We start from the raw sequence: 22,199 nt of genomic DNA on the forward strand, positions 1-22,199 counted from the left end.
CCACCAGCCTAAATATATCAGAGCAGAGACCTAATTCAGGTTTGCAGGCTCCAGATCCTATGCTTTCCTAAGTATAGCCTGAGCCTGTTTAGTATAATAACACCAGCCCATAACTTTAGCATAGCTTTATAAAGTGCATGCTTACAATTTTGGCAACCATGACATCATCTGTTTTAACAAAGAGTCTGTGAAGTAAAAGCAGGAAGATTTTTTAAAAATATGCCTTTAATATGTTTGTCTGTATGTATTGTGATAGATGTATGTGTGTGTATGTATGTGTTGAAACTATACATATTAGACTACATATAAGTGTGGAACCATTCCATTTCTCTAATATTTTATGCCTTTTCTCTAATATTTTATGCCTTTCTCATACATTATTTCATCTTATTTCTTTCACAAGTCTGCTTGGGGAATAGGAGAACAACTAGTCTTGGAAATAGACTTGTGAACCCAAAACAGGATGCATATAGCTTTGGTTCACTCATTAAGCAGATAGCATCAGGCTCACAGCAGGAGTTTGATAAATGTCTGTTGATTGAATGACTCAACTGATTCACATCCACCTTGCTCAGATGAGGAAGGTCCCCCTCCTTCTCTGTCCCTTTTAACATGGAAAGGCCTCTCCCTCCCTTTTTCTCCCCACTCTGCCACAGGGACTCAGCTGTGTCCAACAACAAAACACCCCACAGCAGTTCCATCAGCCACATCGAGTCGGTCCTGCAGCAGCTTGATGATGCCCAGGTGCAGATGGAGGAGCTGTTCCATGAGCGGAAGATCAAGCTGGACATCTTCCTGCAACTGCGCATCTTTGAGCAGTACACCATCGAGGTAGTGGAGGGGGGAGCAGGACGGGAGGTGGAGAGGGGCCAAGAAGTGCTTCCTGGCCAAGGGCACTGCCCCAGGGACAGGGCAGTAGCCTAAGGAAATTAGAGCATCCAGCATGCATTTTTAGAACACAAGAAATTCCCAGTCCACCACAACATATTCCTTCCAGTCCTTCTCATCCCCTACTGCCGAGCAGAGCCCCTCTAGTTTACTTTCTGTCTGTAGATTACTTTCTTGAGAAGGTTTTTTGTTTGTTTGTTTGTTTTGTTTTGTTCTGTTCTGTTGAGATGGAGTCTTGCCCTGTTGCCCAGGCTGGAGTGCATTGGCGCAATCTTGGTTCACTGCAAGCTCCATCTCTTGGGTTCAAGTGATTCTTCTGTCTCAGCTTCCCAAATCGCTGGGATTACAGGCATGTGACACCACACCTGGCTAATTTTGTATTTTTAGTAGAGATGGGGTTTCACCATGTTGGTCAGGCTGGTCTTGAGCTCCTGACCTCAGGTGATCTGCCTACCCCGGCCTTCTAGAGTGCTGGGATTACGGGCATGAGCCACTGTGCCCAGCCAAGAAGTTTTTTATTGCTATCTATTAGAGTCTTACTTGGCATTTTCCTGAAATACCATGGAGGTGGTAGTTTGATGATTGGAGTAGAGTCATTGAATTTCACAGCTTTATGAATGGGTAGATGTTAAAATTAGGTGGCCTCCTTAGAGCTGATAATATAAATCATGCATCAGATTCAATCACACAGCCATTAAGAAGCCAAGCACCACAGGAAGGGGAATTTGTATCTGCAGTTTGATTTCTACCTATTAAGAAAGTAAGCCTGTGCTAAGACCATTTGTTAGTTCTTCTCATAAACTCCTCAGTTTATTTTCGGAAGGTTGGAATCCCATATTCTGGTAAATTTATGTCCCCTTTATCATACCAATTAGTAATGTCTTCTCTCACATAATTTCCCCCTTTTAATATTTTCTGCTTTGAAACCGTAACTAAAGCCAGGCCAATAGGGTTTCTGTGGTATAAGGAATATCCAACATCAGGCACTTTTTCCTTTTCAGGGATGGCAAAGGGTTGAATTAAAGGCATGTCTTCTCTTCGCTCCTGGCTGGTATGGTAGGAGGAAAAACCAACTTTCCACCCACCATTTCTTAACTTTGTTTTCCATTCCAACCATCTTTCTGGAGTTAGGGCTTCTGGGTTTCTGGAGAGTGATCTTCCCAATAATATCTGCGGAAACTTCAGTGGAACAGCTTTGGAAGGAAATTTTTTAAAAAAATATATTGAAAGCTCCAATATCCCATCCTAATCCAACTCAATACAAGAGACTGTCTTGGGAACAGCTACCCTTTGCTTTAATCCTGGGTCCAAAAATGTTCATATTGAGAATCTGAAGTGTAAAAGAAAAGCAATCATAAAGGTATTCATCTTTCTATCTTTTACTTTCTTACAAGCACATCTGTACCTCCTGCCACCTTGGGAGAACTTGTAATTTCTTGCTTAAAGACTTCATGTTCTAAAAGATGCTTTCTGGGCAGGTCCTGGAACAAAGGAGAAGTTAAGCCTTTAAATCTAGATCTTAACTATCCTTCCAACTGATTTCATAACGTTACGTGAATTTATTTATACTTTTTATTTATTTTGAATGTACTGTCAGGATTTCAGGTGGCAAGTAGTATCAAAACATGTTTTGAAAAACGATCAGAATGCCAGTGGGAAAATAAAAATATTGACATGTAGTGAAAAGTGTATGTAGCGAACATTTTAAAGGCAGGGTAACAAGGTACTAAAGAGGTAAAAGAGAGGGTTTGGGTCATTATTCTTTAGTAATTTGGATTGAGATGTACAAAAATAAATACAGGCTAAGTTGATTAAAGTAGCCAAAGGCACTCCTGCAATCATTCCTCAGCTCCATTTTGCCCCCTGGGAGTGAATATATCCATGGAGAAATTATGTTAGCAGGTTTGGTGGTTTTGCTGTTGTACTTCTTATTTACTCTCCTGTCATTCTGGGTCTGCTTCAAAACATGCTTAAGGGGGAGGAAACAATCTGAGGGTTTGGAATAAGTTTTATTTGAAAAGATGGCTGTGGCCTGGAAGTCAGTGTTGCTGGTTCAGTGCTGGAATGGGTCAGTTAGCTTTGCTTTGACATCGTCTATGCCCCTCACATCAGCTGGGGGCATCATAAGGGTGTCTTTGCTTGCATCGATTCTAGGCAAATCCAGTTCCACTCCTAAAAAACAATCTAAAACATATGGAGAAAATATCCTTTAAAAAATGTGGGTTTAAATCACGTGCATTAAAATTGGATCTGGTTTAAAGGTTACGAGAGAGGAACTTGATACTTAAATTATGGGGCCAAGGGTGGTGGCTCACGCCTGTAATCCCAGCACTTTGGGAGGCCGAGGCTGGCAGATCACTTCAACTCAGGAGCTCAAGACCAGCCTGGGCAACATGGTGAAACTCCATCTCTATCAAAAATACAATTAGCTGGATGTGGTGGTGGGCACCCCTGGTACCAGCTACTCAGTAGGCTAAGATGGGAGGATCACTAGAACCCAGGAGGCGGAGGTTGCAGTGAGCTGTGATCACACCACTGCCATCCAGCCTAGATGACAGAGTGAAAACCTGTCTCAGAAAAAAATAAAAAATAAACAAATAGATTGTGGGATTTGCATTCTTTAGCCTTTGTATGTATAAAAATTCCTCTTCCCACCCCAAGTACTGGACAACAACTGGACAACCTGGTGTGCAGGCTAGCACGAGTGTGAGGGCCTCATAAAGTGAGGGAGAGAAAAATCATGATAGGATTCTGCATCCTCTGGTGTAGGCTATAACTGGATTTTAGAAGGGGTCTTATTCCCTTGTCTTGTGGGGGAGGCCCAAAAGCTTGGGGAGAATGCTACATCTAATCTTAGAACTGGAAATCCTGCCAAACCTATGAAAGTTCTGCTTTGAGTCAGATTGTCAGAAGTTATTTTTGAGGGTGTTGAGATTATTCAAATACCAGCTATGTCTCACTGTAGGGATGAGGAACAAACTTTTAGAGAAGCTTCTGAGTGTGAAACTGAGGGTGGTTTCTGTAACGAGAGGTGTGTTTATGCTGACGTAAGCCAGGGCAGGGTCTGTGATTATAGGACCTACAGTGTGGTTTCTTTCCTAAAGGAAGGCATTTGATAGACATGCTCCAAATTCCTCAGGATTACTGAACACTGGAGGAGGCCTGCTACCCTGCATCTGAGGAATCTAAGCGTGACTCCTTAGCCATATCACTGAGGGCCCAGATGAGCCAGTTACTGTAATCATTAGGATAGCGTATGAGCTGCTGCACCAATCTCTTTTTACTCAATAATAATGGTGCTCGCTCTATAACCTGGAATGAGATCATAGGGTGTGCCCACGTAAAGTGAAACATCCTAAATTTGTTAGTCAGATGTTCAAAACCAGGCCCATAGCTGGATTTCTAGTTTACCTTCTTGGACTCCATGGAGACCAAAGTGACCTGTAATGGAACATGATGTTCTGTAATGTTTTTTTCCTGTTGGTTCAGCCTCCTTCTATGAAAGACATTTTATATAAACTAGTTATGACAGAAGAGACATTTCACCAAATACAAGTGTTATTTTGTGATGGTAAGAATATGGGTGATTTTTTTTTCTTATTTTTGATACTTTCTTACATTTCCAAGTTTTATACAATTAGGAAGGACAATCAGAAAGAAATGAAAAATATTTTTAGAAGCAAGAATAGGCCAGTGGTCTCCGAACATTTTTGATTATGTACCTTCTCAATTTTTTTGAACTTGCAACCCCCTACATATAAATATTTATTGATTTTTAAGTTATAAAAATGTTTGGTCACTGGCTAATAATTTCAAAACTCAACACGCTCTTGGGGAGAGGTTTAGATTTTTCATTAGAAGTTGTGGGTTCCATATTTCAAATAGTCTTCTGGTAATTTCCAATTATTTTTTCCCTGGTTTCTTGAGAGATCGGATTAGATTGTCATTGTTGCCTTACCCCATAATGTGACTGACAGAGAATTCAAAGTTCTCTTGTGCTTTCATGATTAGTATTACCTTCAAACTGCAGTTTCTTTGCAGGAACCTCGTTAAACCATGTGTCTTTTTGTGAAGGTTAGTTTAGTTAAAACTAGGTAGTAGACACATCTATTTAACTGGACAAATGAAAAAAAGCAATAATTTGAAATGTGCAGAAAGCAGTGAACAAATGAGCTACAGTCAGTCCCACGGAGTTGTGACACTCCTACCTTCCCTGAGGAGCCCTCTTTTTCATGTTCTCCACAAAGCCATCTGCCATGTGGTCAGAGTGAGACTCCAGCACCAGTCTACTAATGAAAATCCTGGGAAATTTTATACACTTTGTATTGGCTTGATAAAATATATGTGCATAATATAATATATATACACATATATGCATATTTATATCAAGATAGTTTTTCTATTATCAATAGATAATTTGGGGCATTTTCTGAGATGGGCATACTCATGTTGGAAAGCCTTAGAAATGACACCAAGAAAGATAGATATTCTAGACAAGGGACTTTCTGAAAATATGGGCCACCTTTATAGTTTTTCTTTTAAATATCTGTGTAATTGCAAGCAAGGTGTGCTTAACGCACCTGGAAGTTTATTGAGTAATTAACCTGAGTAGGGGGTGATCTACCAATTCTAAATCTATGGGGTTCATGTAAAGCAAATAGGGGCCAGGCTAAGGCTGGGGAGAAACGGCATTCAAGGAAGAAACTTCTGCCTAAAGAAGATAAGCTGATTATAACTTACTGGTGGTCTCAACTCTTCAATTAGTTGCTTGCAGAGGCCCTTAGCATTTTATATTAGAAAGAGACCATTCAGTCAGCCTTTTACCTATATAGAAATTCAGTTCAGTAAACATTTGGTGAGCACCTACTTATGCAGCAAAAGCCATGTTGGACATTGAGGATGTAACAGGGAGACATAGAAACAGAGTCGTCATACAATTTAAGAATTCTATGATAGAGTCTCCTGGTTTGCAGAGAACACTGGAAGGGGCAGATACTTAGCCCAGTCAGGATGTCCATGGAGGGTTTCCCAATGAGGTTACATCTGAGGGCAGGCAAAAGTTGGTGGCTAGGATTTGGCATCCCTGGAGGATGCCATCCAGCCTCTACCAGAATATCTCCAGAGCCCAGAAAGGGGCTTAGCAGGGAAGGGAGAAGAAAGGCGGGAGCTCACGATCTCACTATTATGTTGAACCAAAATCTCCACCTTTTACACTTCAGTCCTTGTTCCACTCTCTGGAAAAAAAAAAAAAGGAAGAAAGAAAGAAAGAAAAAGAAAAAGGAACTAGTCTGCTTCCTCTTACTTGGGAGCCTTAAAAATATTTGAAAATGCTTATCATAGGCCTTTTTTCCTTTATCTGAAAAACGGTGAGATTGTATGAGTTACTTCTGCAATCCCCCCGACTCTAAATATTTTATTATGATTTCTCCTTAGTGTCAGCCCTCTGTGGTATATATCCCCTATGTTATTCATCTCTTTCTGGATAGGACATGGTCTCCAGCCACTGACTGTCTTGGTCACTGTCTGCTGAAGGGAGCCTGGCTCACATACAGGCTTGGATGTGTCCTCTTCAGAGCACTGGCTCTGGTGCAGCCCAGGAGATAGGTACCTTTTTAATGACTTCATCACCTGTCTTGTCTAGGCTTTGCTTGCTTAAAAGCTCCTGGTTGTCATTTCAAAATAAGGGCTTCCAGTACACTGACTTAGAAACAAAAACAAAAAAAAAAACAAAAAAAACAAAAAAACTTAAATGGCAGCTTTTATATTTTGTCTCTCAAATTTAGTCTTTTTCTTTCTTTTTTTTTTTTTTTGCACAGTTCTTCTGCCTGTGAAAATAGATGTAAATTTAACTTACTATTACTATCAATGTTGTAGCTGTTTGAAAAGTTGGGCAGGTAAGACAGGGCTGTCTGGTGCATCACTACAGGCTCTTCTTTGGGGGACACAGAGCCATTAGTCTGCACAGTCACTGTTAGCTGTGGATCATCTAAGGGCCCATCATCTAGTCCAATTTTGCCACTTTTTCTTCCATAAAATCCACTCGAGACTGCAAGGCCCTGCTGTTCTCCACGTTTGTAACATGCCACATCCACGAACATAGCAACTATATCAAGAAAGAAGCTAAGATCTATTTAAGGGCATCTTTGTGGACTCTTCCTAATGATCACTATCACATTTTCTGAATGTACCCCCAGAACCTTTGGGGAAAACATGTAGAATTAATACAATGAAGTAAACCTAATCCTCAAAAAATATTTATTTCATAGCCTCTTCTAGACTTTTTGACAAATTAATTTCAGGATCACTGAGAGGTTTTCCTTACTATCATCCTTTTTTAAAAAAAAAAAAAATAAACAGGATTATTCACACAGCTTTAGTATTCTGGTAGGTCACCTGTTTTCAGTAGAACTGTCAAAAATCCCTGATGGAATATTCAGATCGCTCTGTAATGGGGTGGATCTGGGGCTGTGGACCTGAGCTCAAGTAACATTATCAAGGTTCAAATGCTGTATGCTCCTTCTTTCTGGTAAGGATGCGGTAGAAGGTGTTCAGCTTACACGGGGGGGGGGGAAACATTCTGACACTCAAGCATAACTAGGTTCTAGAATGAGTGAGCAATATATGTTATAGGAGCTCTTCAACAAAAGAGAGAGCTTTTAAAAGGAGAATAGAGTTCCACAAATCTCAAAATGATAAAAGGCAATGGGATGGACAAAATTATAAAAAGGAATGACCAAGATCCCTCCCAACCTTGTTAATTGACAGTTGTGATTATATCAGGGACCTCAGGGTTTTTTTTTTTTTTCGTTTGTTTTTTGAGACAGAGTCTGGCTCTGTCACCCAGGCTGGAGTGCAGTGGCACGATCTCGGCTCACTGCAAGCTCCGCCTCCCGAGTGCCCACCATTCTCCTGCCTCAGCCTCCTGAGTAGCTAGGACTACAGGCACCTGCCACCACGCCCGGCTAATTTTTTTGTATTTTTAGTAGAGACGGTGTTTCACTGTGTTAGCCAGGATGGCCTCTATCTCCTGACCTCATGATCTGCCCACTTCGGCCTCCCAAAGTGCTGGGATTTCAGTCATGCGCCACCGTGCCTAGCCAAGGACCTCAGTTTTAATCATGATGATAGAGAAGAAAAGAACATGAAATTGGCCATAAAAATTATCCAATTATCCAGATTATTCAATTGGTATAGAAATTAAGTAATTGAACATTGGAACTCATCAACTACAGCATTTTTGCAATATGTTCTCACATTATTTTGCCAAAAATTAAAAACAACTGAGTGGATTTCATTACTTCCAAGTCCCTTTTCTTTTCTGGAAATTTGTTATAATATCCCCAAAGGTCTTTAGCTATTTAAACAAATACTTTAGCTCTTCAGAGAGATTATACATATTACTAAAACAGGTAAATGCTGTGATCACTTTAAAATAATCTGCTTTAGAATTCACTAATCTTATCATTTTAAGAATTGATTAACAGAGAGGAACTCAACATTATATTGGACAAGAGTAAATGACCATGGTACTTTAGCTAGTTTATTCATTGTGGTAACCTGTATCGATACATTATAGATAAAATAGCTCTTCCCACGCAATGAGATGGTTTCTTCAGCTGCAATATGTCTTTCCCTCTCAGCCAGCATTTGTAGGCCAGTGGAGAGTATTTGTCTTCCACTTTCCTCATCTTCACAAAAAGAATGATGTCATAAAACAGAAAGATGCTCATTTTGCAATTGACATCGCAGGTATGTCAATGGCATCCCATCACAATGTAATGCCATGGACCCTTTCTTCCTAGTGGTATTTGGAATGAGGTTGAATCTTAACATATGCAACATATATAGTGTTGATTAATGTATATAATCACCTTTGCTGAGAGACAGTAATGCTGTGATCAAGTGTGTAGTATTTTGAGTTAGACTGCCTGGGTTTGAAACCTGTTTTACTGCCTTTACTAATGGTTTGGCCTTAGGCAAGTTGCTTTGCTTTTTTTTTTTTTTTTTGAGACAGGGTCTCATTCTGTCACCCAAGCTGGAGTGCAGCAGCCTGATCTCGGCTCACTGCTATCTCTGCCTCCTGGGTTCAAGTGATTCTCCTGGGTCAGGCCTCCAGAGTAGCTGGGATTACAGTTGTGTGCCACCATGCCAAGCTAATTTTTGTATTTTTAGTAGAGACGGGGTTTCACCATGCTTGCCAGGCTGGTCTCGAACTCCTGATCTCACGTGATCCAACTGCCTCTGCCTCCCAAAGTGTTGGGATTATAGGCGTGAGCCACCACGCCCAGCCGGGCAAGTTGTCCTTGAAGCCTTGGTTTCCTCATTTGAGAAATGGAGATGAGATAGTATTTCCCAGCCTGTTGGGATACTGTAAGGATTTAATAAGTTAACATACAATATTTTTAGCAAAGCTCCTGGCAGTTAATCAGCACTTAATACATTGTAGTCAGCATTGTTATTATTATTCATAATATGTTTTCTTTTATATATATATTTACTTCCAGGTTTTAAGCAATTAAACATCCCTTCTTATTCTTTCTCATTGTTTCTCTTCTGATGTGTTACTGAGTCATATTAGGAGATCCCTGAATGTTTATTCAGGGCACCTGCTGTGGGAGCCAAAGTCATTTGCTCTTCCCTTACAGAAACCCTGCCTGTGTAGGGAACAAATCACACTTCTATCTGCTGCAACTTAAGCCTCAAACCAAACTGCAGATGTGTCTCCTATTCATGACAAAGGCCTCTGGGGCCAGAGAATTCTATATGGGTTAATATTACCTTTATACTGAGCAATCTGGCCAAGTTGGTTTTAAAAAAAATTACTAAACTCTTTAAAAATATACTGTACTCTGCTCACTTCATCAGAACATACACTAAATTGGAACAATACAGAGATTAGCATGGCCCCTGACGCACAAATATGTGAAGCGTTCCATAGAAATTTTCTTTTAAAAAAAGAAAAAAAATACTGGAGGAAGGCAGTGTGTTTTCTTGCAAGGATAAATTATGCCTGGCATTTATCTAAGGCCACAAACACACAATTTCTTGGTCTGCTTAAAAATATATAATTAATTTAAAAGGCTCATGTGAAGTGAAGAAAACTGAATTATGAGGTTTTGTTTGTTTGTTTTTGTTTTGTTTTGTTTTGTTTTTTTAGAAGAAAACAGGAAGGGTAAAACTGGCACATTTCTGAAGTGAGAATAGTAAAAAGAAGGATACGCCCTAAAATCAATTCTTGGGGCAGCCCTATTGATGTAACACCATGGCTAAGAGCATTGGACTTGATCATTAAATGCTCAGCTTTGCCACCACCAGCTCTGAGACCATGGGAAAAACTATATGACTTCTCCGTGCTTTCATTTCCTCCTATAGTGCTATGAGGATTAAATAAAGTTGATCAAACACTTAACACACTGCCTGCTGCATGATAAATACACAATACAAAGCAAAATGTCTTCTTCAGTCATACTGTCTTCTTCGTCATTATTGCCAACGTCAAAACACTGATCTGAAGAAAAAACTACACAGTGAGATTTCCAGTGTTGCAGGTGATAAAGAGTTGAAGTGGGTAGACCATAGGAAGTGGGAATAAAAGGGGGGCAGGTGAATTTTGATTCAGGCAGATACATATCAAAACATCTGGGGAAGAGGGATTATAGCTTTCTCTACACATAAATACCGGGGAATACCAAGAAAACAGGAGGAACCAGTGGAGAGAGCTCTCTGAAAACAGAGCTCAAGGCGACTGCTAAACCAACTCCTATGAAGCAAATTTTCATGGCAGAATACTAGATTTGGTGGATCTCATCTGGCAGGAACAGCTTGGGCTTCTTTGTGAAGTGAGGCTTCTCATTTTCCATTTCCCACTGCCTCTTACCCTTTTTTAAATTTTATTTTGGCTCTTTCTCTGGTTTCCCTTATTGATGTCTCAGAGTAGATAATTGTTAGAATAGAAATATTGCTGATGTATCTGTCAAATAAGTCATCATTTCCTAACTCTCCAATTAATTCAGGAGAGTAAGGGAGACAGAGGCCACTAGAGCAAGTGGGGAACTGAGCGGGCCAGGAGCTGAGACGGAGGTAACTGAGTGGAAGGAGAAAGCAAAATAGGTTGACTGAAAGTGGAATGCCCTCTGGGAACCTTGTGTTCCATCTTACATTCACTGGCTTCAGGCCCTAGTTTCTAGCCTGAACAAATTCTCTCCAGATGGAGTTAAATCACTAAATTCACTCGCTGGCACAGGTTTTTCTTTTCAGTCTTGTCTCTCTGTATTAGCAAACTCACCCATGACCCATGTTATTAGATAAGCCAGAGAAAAATATCTGGGTCTGGGTGTTGTCGTGAAGCTCTTCATGCCAGAGGGTTTACTCTGAAGGGTAGTCAGGGCTTAAGCAGATTGGGAGGAAGGACAAGGGCATTTCAGGGCTATTAGACCAGTGAAGAAGGCTGGAGACAGCAGAACTTGCTGTTAGCATCAGCAAGTAAACCATCTGACTGGTTCATAACAAGAGCACAGGGTAAGGCTGGAAAAAAGGTTTGTTTATTAGCAGTAAGGTCAACTTCATGTTTGAAAACAACTATTTTTCTTTTTTAAAAACTGGGCCCCTATTGTCTTCCAACCTTATGCCCCAGAAAGAAGATGGGGAGGAAGAACCTAATGAAAAAAACATTCCTAGAGGAAACAGAAAATACTTAGGAAAGAGAATAATTTAAATTCCAGTATACATTAAACACACACAAATCAGACTAATTGAAAGCTGTGGGCATCAGTGCCTGGGGGAGAGAAGGAAGGGGAGTCCAAAAGAAAGAGGAGAGAGCCTGTGGACCCAGGGAGGGCAGCCTTAGGAGGAGGCCCTGGAAATTCCCATTCTCCAGGCTTCATAACAGACCTGGGTTCCTCAATTCAATGGTGTCAGGTGATGAGAGTGGAGGAGAGTAAGGAGAGGAGAGGAAAGAATATAGAAACACCAGATATAGAATCCTGGACATATTTCACATTTAGCTTAGATTAGAATTCCCAAGATCCCAGACCTCTGAGATCACTCTCTCAGCTAAAGCCCTCTGACCTGACTCTTCTCCCTCACCAGGACCGTCGACACCTTCTACTCCATAGATTCCTGGCTATGGGACTCCTTGGATCTTCCTGCAGCAAATAGATAACCTCATAGACTCAGTTTCACAGAAACAAACAGAACCTAAAATCGAAAGAAAAGGCAGGCTCTTCCTTTCATGCTTGTTGTCTTAGTTTTATTCTAATTCCTCTTAGTTTGTACGCCAGAAAATGGAGTAAAAATTGTGGTTTGGGCTATTTTCCATATATTATCCAATAAAGAACTTACATCCAGAATATATTTAGAACTTTTACAAATCTACAATGCAAAATTAACTCAATTTTTTAAAAAGGGCAAAAGACTTGAAAAGACATCTTACAAAAGTAGATATACAAATGGTCAATAAACATTTGAAAATGTTCTCACCATCATGAATCATCAGGAAAATACAACTTAAAACCATAATGAAATAGCGCTTCACACCTCCTAGCATGGCTAAAATTAAATAGACTGGTAATGCCAAATGATGGTGAGGATGTAGAGCAACTGGAACTTGAATACATTGCTACTGGGAATGTAAAATACTACGATCATTTTGAGGAACTCTGATGGTTCCCTTATAAAGTTGAACATACACCTACCCTATGGCCTATATGTAATTCCACCCCTAGGTAATTATGCAAGAGCAATGAAAACCTATGTCCCCAGAAAGGCATCTATAAGAACTTTCACATCAACCTTATTTGTATTAGCTAAACACTGGAAACAACCCAAGAATTCATTAGGAGGAGAATGGATAAGCACATTGTGGCCTATCTATACAATGGTACTCTATTCAGCTGTAGCAAGGAATGAACTACGCATACACAGCCACATGGATGAATCTTGATACAACATGTTGTGAAAAAAACAAATGTTAAAAAAATATATTCTGTATGATTTCATTCATATGAAATTCAAGAATAGGCAAAACTACATCTATGATGATAGAAATCAGAAATTGGTACCTAGTTGTGGGTTGGGGAGGGGAGGAATGGATTGGAAGGGGGCACAAGTAGGTTCTCTAGAGTGATGGAAAGGCTCTATAGTTTAATTTTGGCGATGACTACATGGGTGTATAAAATTGTCAAGACTCAGAACTGAATGCTTAAAATATGTGTATTTTGTATGTAAATTATACATCAGTTTTTAAAATGCAGTAACGAAAAAAGATATTTACAGGCCTAGTTCTGTAAAAACTATAAAAGCCTATTTATGTTTTAAATTATGCTTTTTTTTTTTTTTTTTTTTTAAAGAAACAGGGTCTCTATCACCCAAGCTGGAGTGCAGTGGCATAATAATCGCTCACTGCATCCTTGAACTCCTGGGCTCAAGTGATTCTCCTGCCTCAGTCTTCCAAGTTGCAAGGACAACAGGTGCATGCCACCATGCCTGGCTAATTTATTATTATTTGTTTTGGAGAGACAGGGTCTCACTGCATTGACCAGGCTGGTCTTGAACTCCTGGCCTCAAGTGATCCTCCCACCTTGGCCTCCCAAAGCACTGGGATTATAGGCACAAGCCACTGCACCCAGGCTAAATTATCTTTTTAAAAATAATCTCTTTTAGTCTCATGAGTCTAACCCCATTCTTGAGTTAGACAATGAAGTACTTTTCAAAGATGGGGCTACAACAAAAACCTACGTTGCCTGTCAACCCACTGGTTCCCGGATCCCCCAAGGATGCCCCGCAATAAGTAATGCTGGGTTTTCCTGCTGAGCTCAGCAGTTCTCTCAACTGACCTGAAAAGATATGGGGTGTGAAGTGAGAACCTAGGGCAGCGAGGGTGATATTTTCAATGTCCCATTTCTGCCTCAAAGAGAGCAAGTACAATTTAACCTGTTTCTGTTTTGCTTGAAGAAGGGTCTTGCTGTTAGACAAAAATGAAATCCTGTGACCCAGACAGCAGCCCCTTGTGAGGGGCTGCTGGGCTTTCCCATCCCAGCATGTGTGCCCCAGCATGGGATATAAGAGCACTGCTCCCACTTGCTTCAGTCCATCGTCTGTCTCCCTGTGTCACTGATGCTCCTGGAGCAGCAGTTTTTGATAACTTGGAAGGTTATGCCATGTGGGAGCTGGTGTGAGACCCAGCATCATGAAAACCACTCAACTAAGGCTCTGGGATATATGCTTAGATGGCCTGGGCCATCCTGGGAATGTGTGACCTGGAGTGACACTTTCCTCTCCTGAGAAAAGAGGATGACAGTACACATGCTGTCACCTTCACAGGGGTGTCATGGGGGTATCACGAGATAGCAGATCTGAAAACCACATTTACAAACTTTTAATTTTGATTCACATAGGTGGAGTTATCTAGTTCAGTCTTCTGAGTTCCTAGTCTGTGGATGATTGCAGAGATTGTAAAGGAAGTATAGGATTTAGTCCCTATTAGCAGAAAACTGAGAGTAGACCTGGTGAAGTCATGTGAGTTAAGGTGTAGAGAAATGAACAATTAGCAAGTTGCTATTAGGGCAATGTTTCCATTCATTACATGCTTTAGTATTCATTAGAATCATGAATGCCTTTCAATTGATTAAATCTGCTTGAATTTCTGGAGGTATGCTACACATTTATATTTTGTTTAGTGTTTAGTCACTATTTTTAGGTGTCAACCTTTGTAATAGAAGGACAGAATGTTGCACAATACAACATGGGAACCAGAGTGGGACCCCTGGGTTTGATGGACACTGCTCTTTAACTGATTGTGTAACTTTGGGCCATTCACCAGGTTTTTCTAGTCCTCTGTTTCTGTTTCTGAAATAAACTCACTACTTAATTTCTGAGAACCTCTTTAGTTATGAAAATTGTTACAGCAACCACGGTGGGATGGTAGACAAAGTCTTTGCAGTTAGTAGAAGAACTTTATCTGTCTCTGGCAGGTTAAATCACCTCATCTGTCTGTGTGAGGGTCAACTTCCTCTTCTAGAAGATGGACCTGGAGATCTCCATCATGCCTGCCTCACTGGGTTATTGTGAGGATTGAACAGCAAGGAGTATGCAAAAACTCTATAAGCCATAATTCATAATGTAAATGTTTGCTGCTGTTCCTTTTCTGTTGCTATAGGCATTGAAAAACCTAGAGAGCACTCTTGGATCCATGTATACAAGAGTGCACGGCAATGTTGCTTAAATAGTCTAAGGGTTGAAGAATTCCAAAGCAGAGACTTATCTGAGGGGTGGATTCATGAATAAGGCTTGGAATTGTAAGTCTTAACCTAACAGTCTCTCGTGGACCCTGTGCTGACGACAGTGGTTCCCTCACAGGTGACAGCAGAGCTAGACGCCTGGAATGAAGACTTGCTTCGGCAGATGAATGACTTCAACACAGAAGACCTAACCCTGGCAGAACAGCGGCTGCAGCGCCACACAGAACGGAAGCTAGCCATGAACAACATGACTTTTGAGGTCATCCAGCAGGGACAGGATCTGCACCAGTACATCATGGAGGTCCAGGCATCAGGTGGGTGACCTCGCTCATTCTTCTGGCAGGGGAGATGATGAAAACAAGCATACCAGCTAGCCTGCAAGGAGCACTGCTACATCGTTTATTCATTTTATTCCTACAGATACAAAGAATAGAGACTTTTACCCACATTTAAAAAAAAAAAGAAAAGAAAAAGAAAGGAAACGAGACCAGGTGTGGTGGCTCATGCCTGTAATCCCAGCATTTTGGAAGGCTGAGGTGGGTGGATCATTTGAGGTCAGGAGTTCGAGAGCAGCCTGGCCAACATGGTGAAACCCCATGTCTACTAAAAATACAAAAATTATCCAGGTGTGGTGGTGGACGCCTGTAATCCCAGCTACTTGGGAGGCTGAGGCAGGAGAATCTCTTCAACCTGGGAGATGGAGGCTGCAGTGAGCAGAGACCATGTCACTGCACTCCAGCCTGTGCAGGAGTCAGATGAAAAAAAAAAAAGAAAAGAAACGGAAGCCATGAGAGCTGAAACAGTGCCCAAGGTTACCCAGTTAGGCTGTGCTCAAGTTGAGAATAGGGCCAGGGTCTCCTGGTCTGCAGAGAGAGTGAGAGAACCGATGATGGCAATCAGCACAGGTTCCTTTAAAAAATGGTAGCCTGGAAAAACAAACCAGAAGCAGTCAGAGATTCATATGGATTGTATTCACATGTGTAGCGGTTTCCTCTTCTGCTACCGACCCCTGCTGCCAGCACGCATTCTCTAGCCCTATCCTCTACTCCTAAGCTATCTCCTTGTCTCCTGTTCCTGCTTCTTAGTCTCCTCAATTTTTAATCACTGGTCTTTGGGTGAGTATAAGCAGTACTGATAAACATTTATGACAAGATCATATAATTTTGTAACTTCTCAGAAAAACATGGCTGAGTTACTCAGATTTAACTTCTTTTCCTGCTCAAGATTTATTCAAAATTTATCTAACAAGTGAGTGAGTCCTTACTGTTATACTTCCCACTCCCCAAGTCAGCCTTTGATGTTAGAATGAGAGAGCACCATGGTGATCCACTGGTCCAGAAGAAAAGAAGTCACATGGCTGGTCATATCCCAGGGGAATGCTAGAGCCCATAACTCTACCTCCCAACCCACTCCACTGCCCTCCTACCCAGGTCCTTGTTGGCTCAGGTTCCTCACTCTCCAGCACGAGGTAGACAGGAACTAAGGCCATCAACTATAAAACGCAGTTGGGCCATGTCCCCGCTTATCCTGAAGGATATGGAAATCCTGAGATTGTCAGGGGGACCTTAGCAGTCATACTGAACTTTAAAGTACTGTGTTTCTTTTGATGACCTGAAAGAGTAAAGACCAGCATTCAAAGGGACTTCACTCCTGACCAGAGGAGAGACAGTCTAGTAAATTCTGTTCACTTTTGTCAACATAGTCTGTCCTTGAATTTTCATCTGTGCTGTGAACAGACTGACTGCATCTGAGACCCAGGCCTGTTCACAGGTGTGCAGCTGAAACCCAGGCCTATTCACAGGTATGCAGCTAGTGCTCTGTGTAGTCCCAGGAAGGGCTACTCGCCTTGCAGTCTGTCTGGGGACTTTTTTTAAATGACACTCCCCAGGCCCCATGCCCTGATATTCTGATTTAACTACCTCTAAATGGAACTTGGGCAACAGCGAAAAGCTCCTCAGGTGATTCAGCTGTGTGGCCAGGGCCAAGAACCACTGCTTTTAATCGTGATAATTAAGCCACAACAGCTGACATCTCCGGAATGACCTAGGACAGCGGCTCTCAAAATGTGATCCCCATATCAGCAGCATTAGCATCACCTGAGGATATGTTTGAAATGTGAGTTCAAGGGCCCATAACTGAACCCATTACATCAGAATCTCATAACATAAATGTTTGCTGTGGTTCCTTTGCTGTTGCTATAGGCATTGAAACAGCGCATACTTTTAAAGCCCTATACACAAGAGTACGTGGCAATGTTGTTAAATAGTCTAAGGGTCAAAGAATTCCAAAGCAGAGACTGATCTGAGGGGTGGATTCATGAATAAGGCAGTGTTGCTTAAATAGTCTATGGGTGAGCAGAGTGTGGCCCAGCAATCTGTGGTTCAATTAGCCCTCCAGGTGATTTTGTGCATCGCTGACCTAGTATGTTGCTACTCAGTGTGGGCCCTGGGCCCAGCAGCACCAGCATCACTTGGGAGCAGATTAGGAATGCAAAATTTCTGGCCTTATCCCAGACTTGTGAATCTGGAAGTATATGTTAATGAAATCTCCAGGTAAATGATGTGTACATTAAAAATTGGAAGTCAGTGTTCTAGGACATGGACTGTACCTTATTAGGGAAGTCGGGGAAACCATAATCCTTTCTCTGTGATTGGGAATCTTACCTGGACTCGGCATTTAGCCCCATGACCTGCCCTCATGGTACTCACTGTAGCTATCTATGTAGCTACGACTGGGAACCATAAGAGAATGCAGACACAGCATCTAGCAGAGAGACGGGCAGAGAAGCTATGCAGGGATGCTCACCCTTCATCTCTCATGGTGGATGTGTCCAGCAGGAAAAGGAGCCTTGTCTGCCTGGACACCTGCAGCACTTATTACCAGGGTGCTGACGTGACCCTGGGCAAGCCAACCTCTGTCCCAAGAGCCAAGTATCCATAGTAACAGAAAGACTACTGGGAGTTGGAAGTCCCTGAGGACTGCTTGTGGCTGAGGTGGGCTGTGCTTGGCGTCCACCTAAACCATGAGGGCTGAGCGGGTGAAAACACCCCAGGCAGATGGGCTGCCCACCCTCATAATATCCTGTTCTAGAAATGAGCTTTGTCAAAAGAGGTTTGATTGGCCTCTTCAGCGCCTCTTACTGAGGCTGGCTGTTCTCCTGCTCCTACCACAGCTAGCTGTTCAGTCTGGCGTATACCATGAGGCTTTCAAGAGAATGAATCCAGGGGTTTTAGGAATGCTCACTCCCTGTCTGGCTGAATGCCTGGTTCTGCAGGGGAGGCATCTAACTTACCTCTGGGCTTAGGGAAACGGAGGGTAGATTCACACCAGAGCTGGAGGGCAGGGATGGAGTAAGAGGTGAGCCCAGGTGGGCCTTGACCCCCAATGGCTAAGGAATGTAAGACTTCAGAGACACAGGACTGAGGCAATAAATGGCTTGGGGAGTTACAGTCCAAATGGACTGTATTTGGACTAAAGGTAAAATAAACTGTGGTCTTAGAAAAAGGACAATTAGCAATATTAAAACTTTTGTTGGTCTTTAGTTCATGCTGAATAAGGGCTTATGCTTTGATTTTGTAGTAGCAAATGGAACTAGGGAATTTTTATATGCTTCTTTTCAAGTGTGAAGTTTCTAATATTGAGCCAGGCTCTACTAAATCGCTCTGGTGTACCCACAACTCTAACCAAAGCAAAAGCCTTTGCTTAACATCAGGCTCAGGAATAGAGTAAATAGGAACAATTTCTTAATTTGCTCATTGTTCTTTCCTCACTATGGAATCATCTATTTGAGCCTCAAGTTGGGAGGTGGTGGGTTTTGCTGAAAGAAGTTGGGGGAAACATGCTGGCTGAATTCAAGGTCCAGTTCCACCACCAACTAGCAGTCTGATTTTGGAAGTCCCTTTTCTCTTTAGACTTTAGTTTCTTCTTCTGTCTAGTGTGGCAGGCCTTGGTTCCTAAGGTTCCCTCCAATTCTCACTTTCCGTAATTCAGCCTAACTGCCCTCGTTGGCCAGGCCATACTTCTTCTCTCCCATGAAATCTGACCATGCGACTGTTACACTTGACTCGAGGAGTAAGACAAGAGCAACATACCCTATGGTTATGTTGCTTTTGTGATTTACTCAAAGCATCAACTTCTCTCTTTATACAATGTTTGTAAATGAGAAATCTCTGGAGTCTGTTGCCATGATACTTAAAATTTACTTTGCCTGAGAAGAACGCAACCCCAATGTTTAATAATAAATAAATTCTTAAAATAAATTAAGTTTTGTGAGGCTCACTCTTCTCCTTGAGCGTAAAGGCTAGAATACAAAGTCAAGAGGAAACCCTGGGTTGAAATCCCGGCCGCACCTCTTAGGATCTGAGTGTCCTTGTACGTGTTCACTTGTCTCTCTAAACCTTGCCTTCCTCTGAAAAGTAGTGATCTTCAGAATCCTTACCACATAGGGTCATGTGAGGATGAAGTGGGATAACACGGGAGGATGGAAAGGGTTCAGTGAAGCTTGGCAAGTAGTATATGTTGTACTCCTAGCACATGCTACATTCTGTTGAAGTTATTTGTGTTCCTGTAGTCAGCAGCATGAAGGAACAAATTCTTTCTTCCCTCTTTCCATTCCCAGCCTCTAGCAGAGCCAGTGTCTTGTGCCTAGCAAGTTCTTAATAGTAATGTTTGCTGAATTAATCAAGAATGAACATCAATCTGGGTGGAACAGATGTTTTTTTCTTTCAAAAAGGAAAGAAAAAAAATCTGGGTTTATTATTATTATTATTATTATTATTTTCAACATGAAAGCTACTCTGGGGTTAATAGGAATGTGGATCTGAGGGGCTGAGAGGAGGGGAAGAAGAAACCTTGACATAAAACAATGGTTCTTAACCTGGCTGTAGATTGAGAATCACCTGGGAACTTCTTAAAAATACCAATGTCTGGGCCCCATCCCTCAGGGACTGTTAGTTAATTGGTCTGGTGTGGGCCCAGATTTTTTTTAACTTCCCAGGTGATTTTAAGGTACAACCAGTGTTGAGAACACTGATGTAAAAACCTCATTAAAGGACTTTGTGATTTCTGAACTGAGTGTTAGGTAGACGGAGTGACACAGAAAGAGGAATAGACAGGGGAGGAGAAAAGAAAGAGAAAAGAAGATGTTCTGTATCTGAGGCAGATACCGATATTTAAAGAACATAGTTTTTAAAAACGTGTTACAAGTATGGACAGCATAGCCAGAAATATCTGAATCTTACTCTAGACCATGGTCACCTCTCTCCTTGAGGAAATTAAAGTGGTACCCTCACCTGGTAACAAACGAAAGCAAACTAATGCTTATCATTGTTAGCTGTGGCTTTTAGCCCTAAACAAACACCAATGCAGAGCATTCGCTGAGTGTAGCAGAAGGAATATCTCTGTTTCCCCAGGTTTCTGGCCATTGTACCATCTTATCCAGTGGTTCATAATCTTGGTTGCTGTTGGAATCACGCCTGGAGCTTTAAGACTTACTAATGGCTGGGTCCTGACCACAGAGATTCTGAGGTTATTGGTCTGGGGTGTGGTTAGGACATGGTGATTTAAAAAAAAATTCTCCAGCGATACTTGGGAGGCTGAGGCAGGAGAATCGCTTGAACCCAGGAGGCAGAGGTTGCAGTGAGCCGAGATCGCGCCACTGCACTCCAGCTTGGGCGACGCAGCAAAACTCAGTCTAAAAGAAAAAAAAAATTATCTGCCGAATCTGATGTGAGCCAAGGTTGAGAGAAGCAGTCTAACAGCATTAAAGCCACCATAGTTTCCAATGATACACATTAGGTGAGTACATAAACACTTGTCAGTAAGATTTTATATTTACATTTTGTACAAGCCATTCAATACTTCCATCAGCAATCAAAAGTGTATTCATTATAATTTTTCTGAGGGAGAGGAAAAAGGGAGGAAATAAATATTTTAAGCCTACTAGATGCCAAGCACTGTATACATTGTATCTCATTTAGTTCTCACAACATCCCTGAGAAGTCCTCCTTGTGATTCCCATTTTACAGACAAGGAAACCGGGGCTCAGAGAGGGTGAGAAGCTCAGAGTCTCTCCATTCATAGCAAACAGAGCAAACCTAAGCCGGTTCTTCCCCCAAGCTCTCAGGTACTTTCCACCACAGCATATGACCTCAGTTCTCTGAAGAGGCTCGTTTGTTCATTGATTAGGTATTTATTGGATGATATAAATGAAGCATTGTGCTAGAGCCTGAAGAGGCAGAGATGGGTAAGACTGACATGGCCCTGGCATCGGGAAGCCTGCATTCCGGGACAACGTGGATAGGTTAATAAGGAACCAACTTGAATGGAAGTGTTCTGATTGGGGTATGGACACAGGAAATTGTGGGGGCAAATCAGAAAGAAGTCTCAATAGAACTTTTTAAAAAGAGCCTGACAAATGATTTCCTCACAAATATATTCCACTACTTGATGGAAGGAGGAAACATGTCTTTTCACATTTCTGAGAGAAAAACAGATGTATCATTAGATTGAGAGCAGTAATGTCAACACAAGCAAACTCTGCCTGCTGCTGATTGACAGATATTTACCATTTGATGGGCTTTAACTGGTACTCGTGTCAGTGTGTTTGGGGGCAGTAGGAGAGGGGGTAATTTCTATTCTTCTAGGTGTGGCTGGAATAAATCTTCATGTTCCTCCCATTTACTCCATCCACCACATGATGTGTTCCTGAGGAGTACAGAGGTGCAATAAGGATTGTCTTCATCCATTTTATTTCCTGTGTTTATCTCACATAAGACAACCTCAAATGAGGTGGATGAAAATGCAGGGACTGAGTCTCAGGACTTGCTGGGAGACTGCTCTGTTTGATGTCCTAAGCAGGTGGCTGTCCTCTTTGACAGATAACATGTGGTGTGGCAGAGTTGAGCTATGAGGCTCACTTAGAAAGACATTTTCCCAAGCCCAGCATCCTGAACACCAGAGACACATGCAGAATGAATATGAGCTACAACAAACCGCATCAAGACTGGAAGTGAGAAAGAGCGTCTGCTTCTGCAGATGGATCTTAAATTGCATTTCCAGAAAGTAAAGATAAAA

General features: G+C 41.7%; 1 protein-coding gene across 5 annotated transcripts in view; it reads left to right on the forward strand.

The window, feature by feature from the left end:
- The window catches only part of KALRN (kalirin RhoGEF kinase), a 707,465-nt gene that overhangs the window by 375,594 nt on the left and 309,672 nt on the right, over window positions 1-22,199 (forward strand). For all 5 annotated transcript variants that reach the window (XM_030942180.1, XM_030942185.1, XM_030942189.1 and 2 more), the window contains exons 13-14: window positions 657-831; window positions 15,244-15,439. In XM_030942180.1, coding sequence (XP_030798040.1) covers window positions 657-831; window positions 15,244-15,439 — 371 coding nt within the window. The remainder of the gene's footprint in view (window positions 1-656; window positions 832-15,243; window positions 15,440-22,199) is intronic.

The sequence above is a fragment of the Rhinopithecus roxellana genome, chromosome 1 (genome assembly GCF_007565055.1).
Source record: "Rhinopithecus roxellana isolate Shanxi Qingling chromosome 1, ASM756505v1, whole genome shotgun sequence".
In the NCBI taxonomy this organism is placed as follows: domain Eukaryota; kingdom Metazoa; phylum Chordata; class Mammalia; order Primates; family Cercopithecidae; genus Rhinopithecus; species Rhinopithecus roxellana.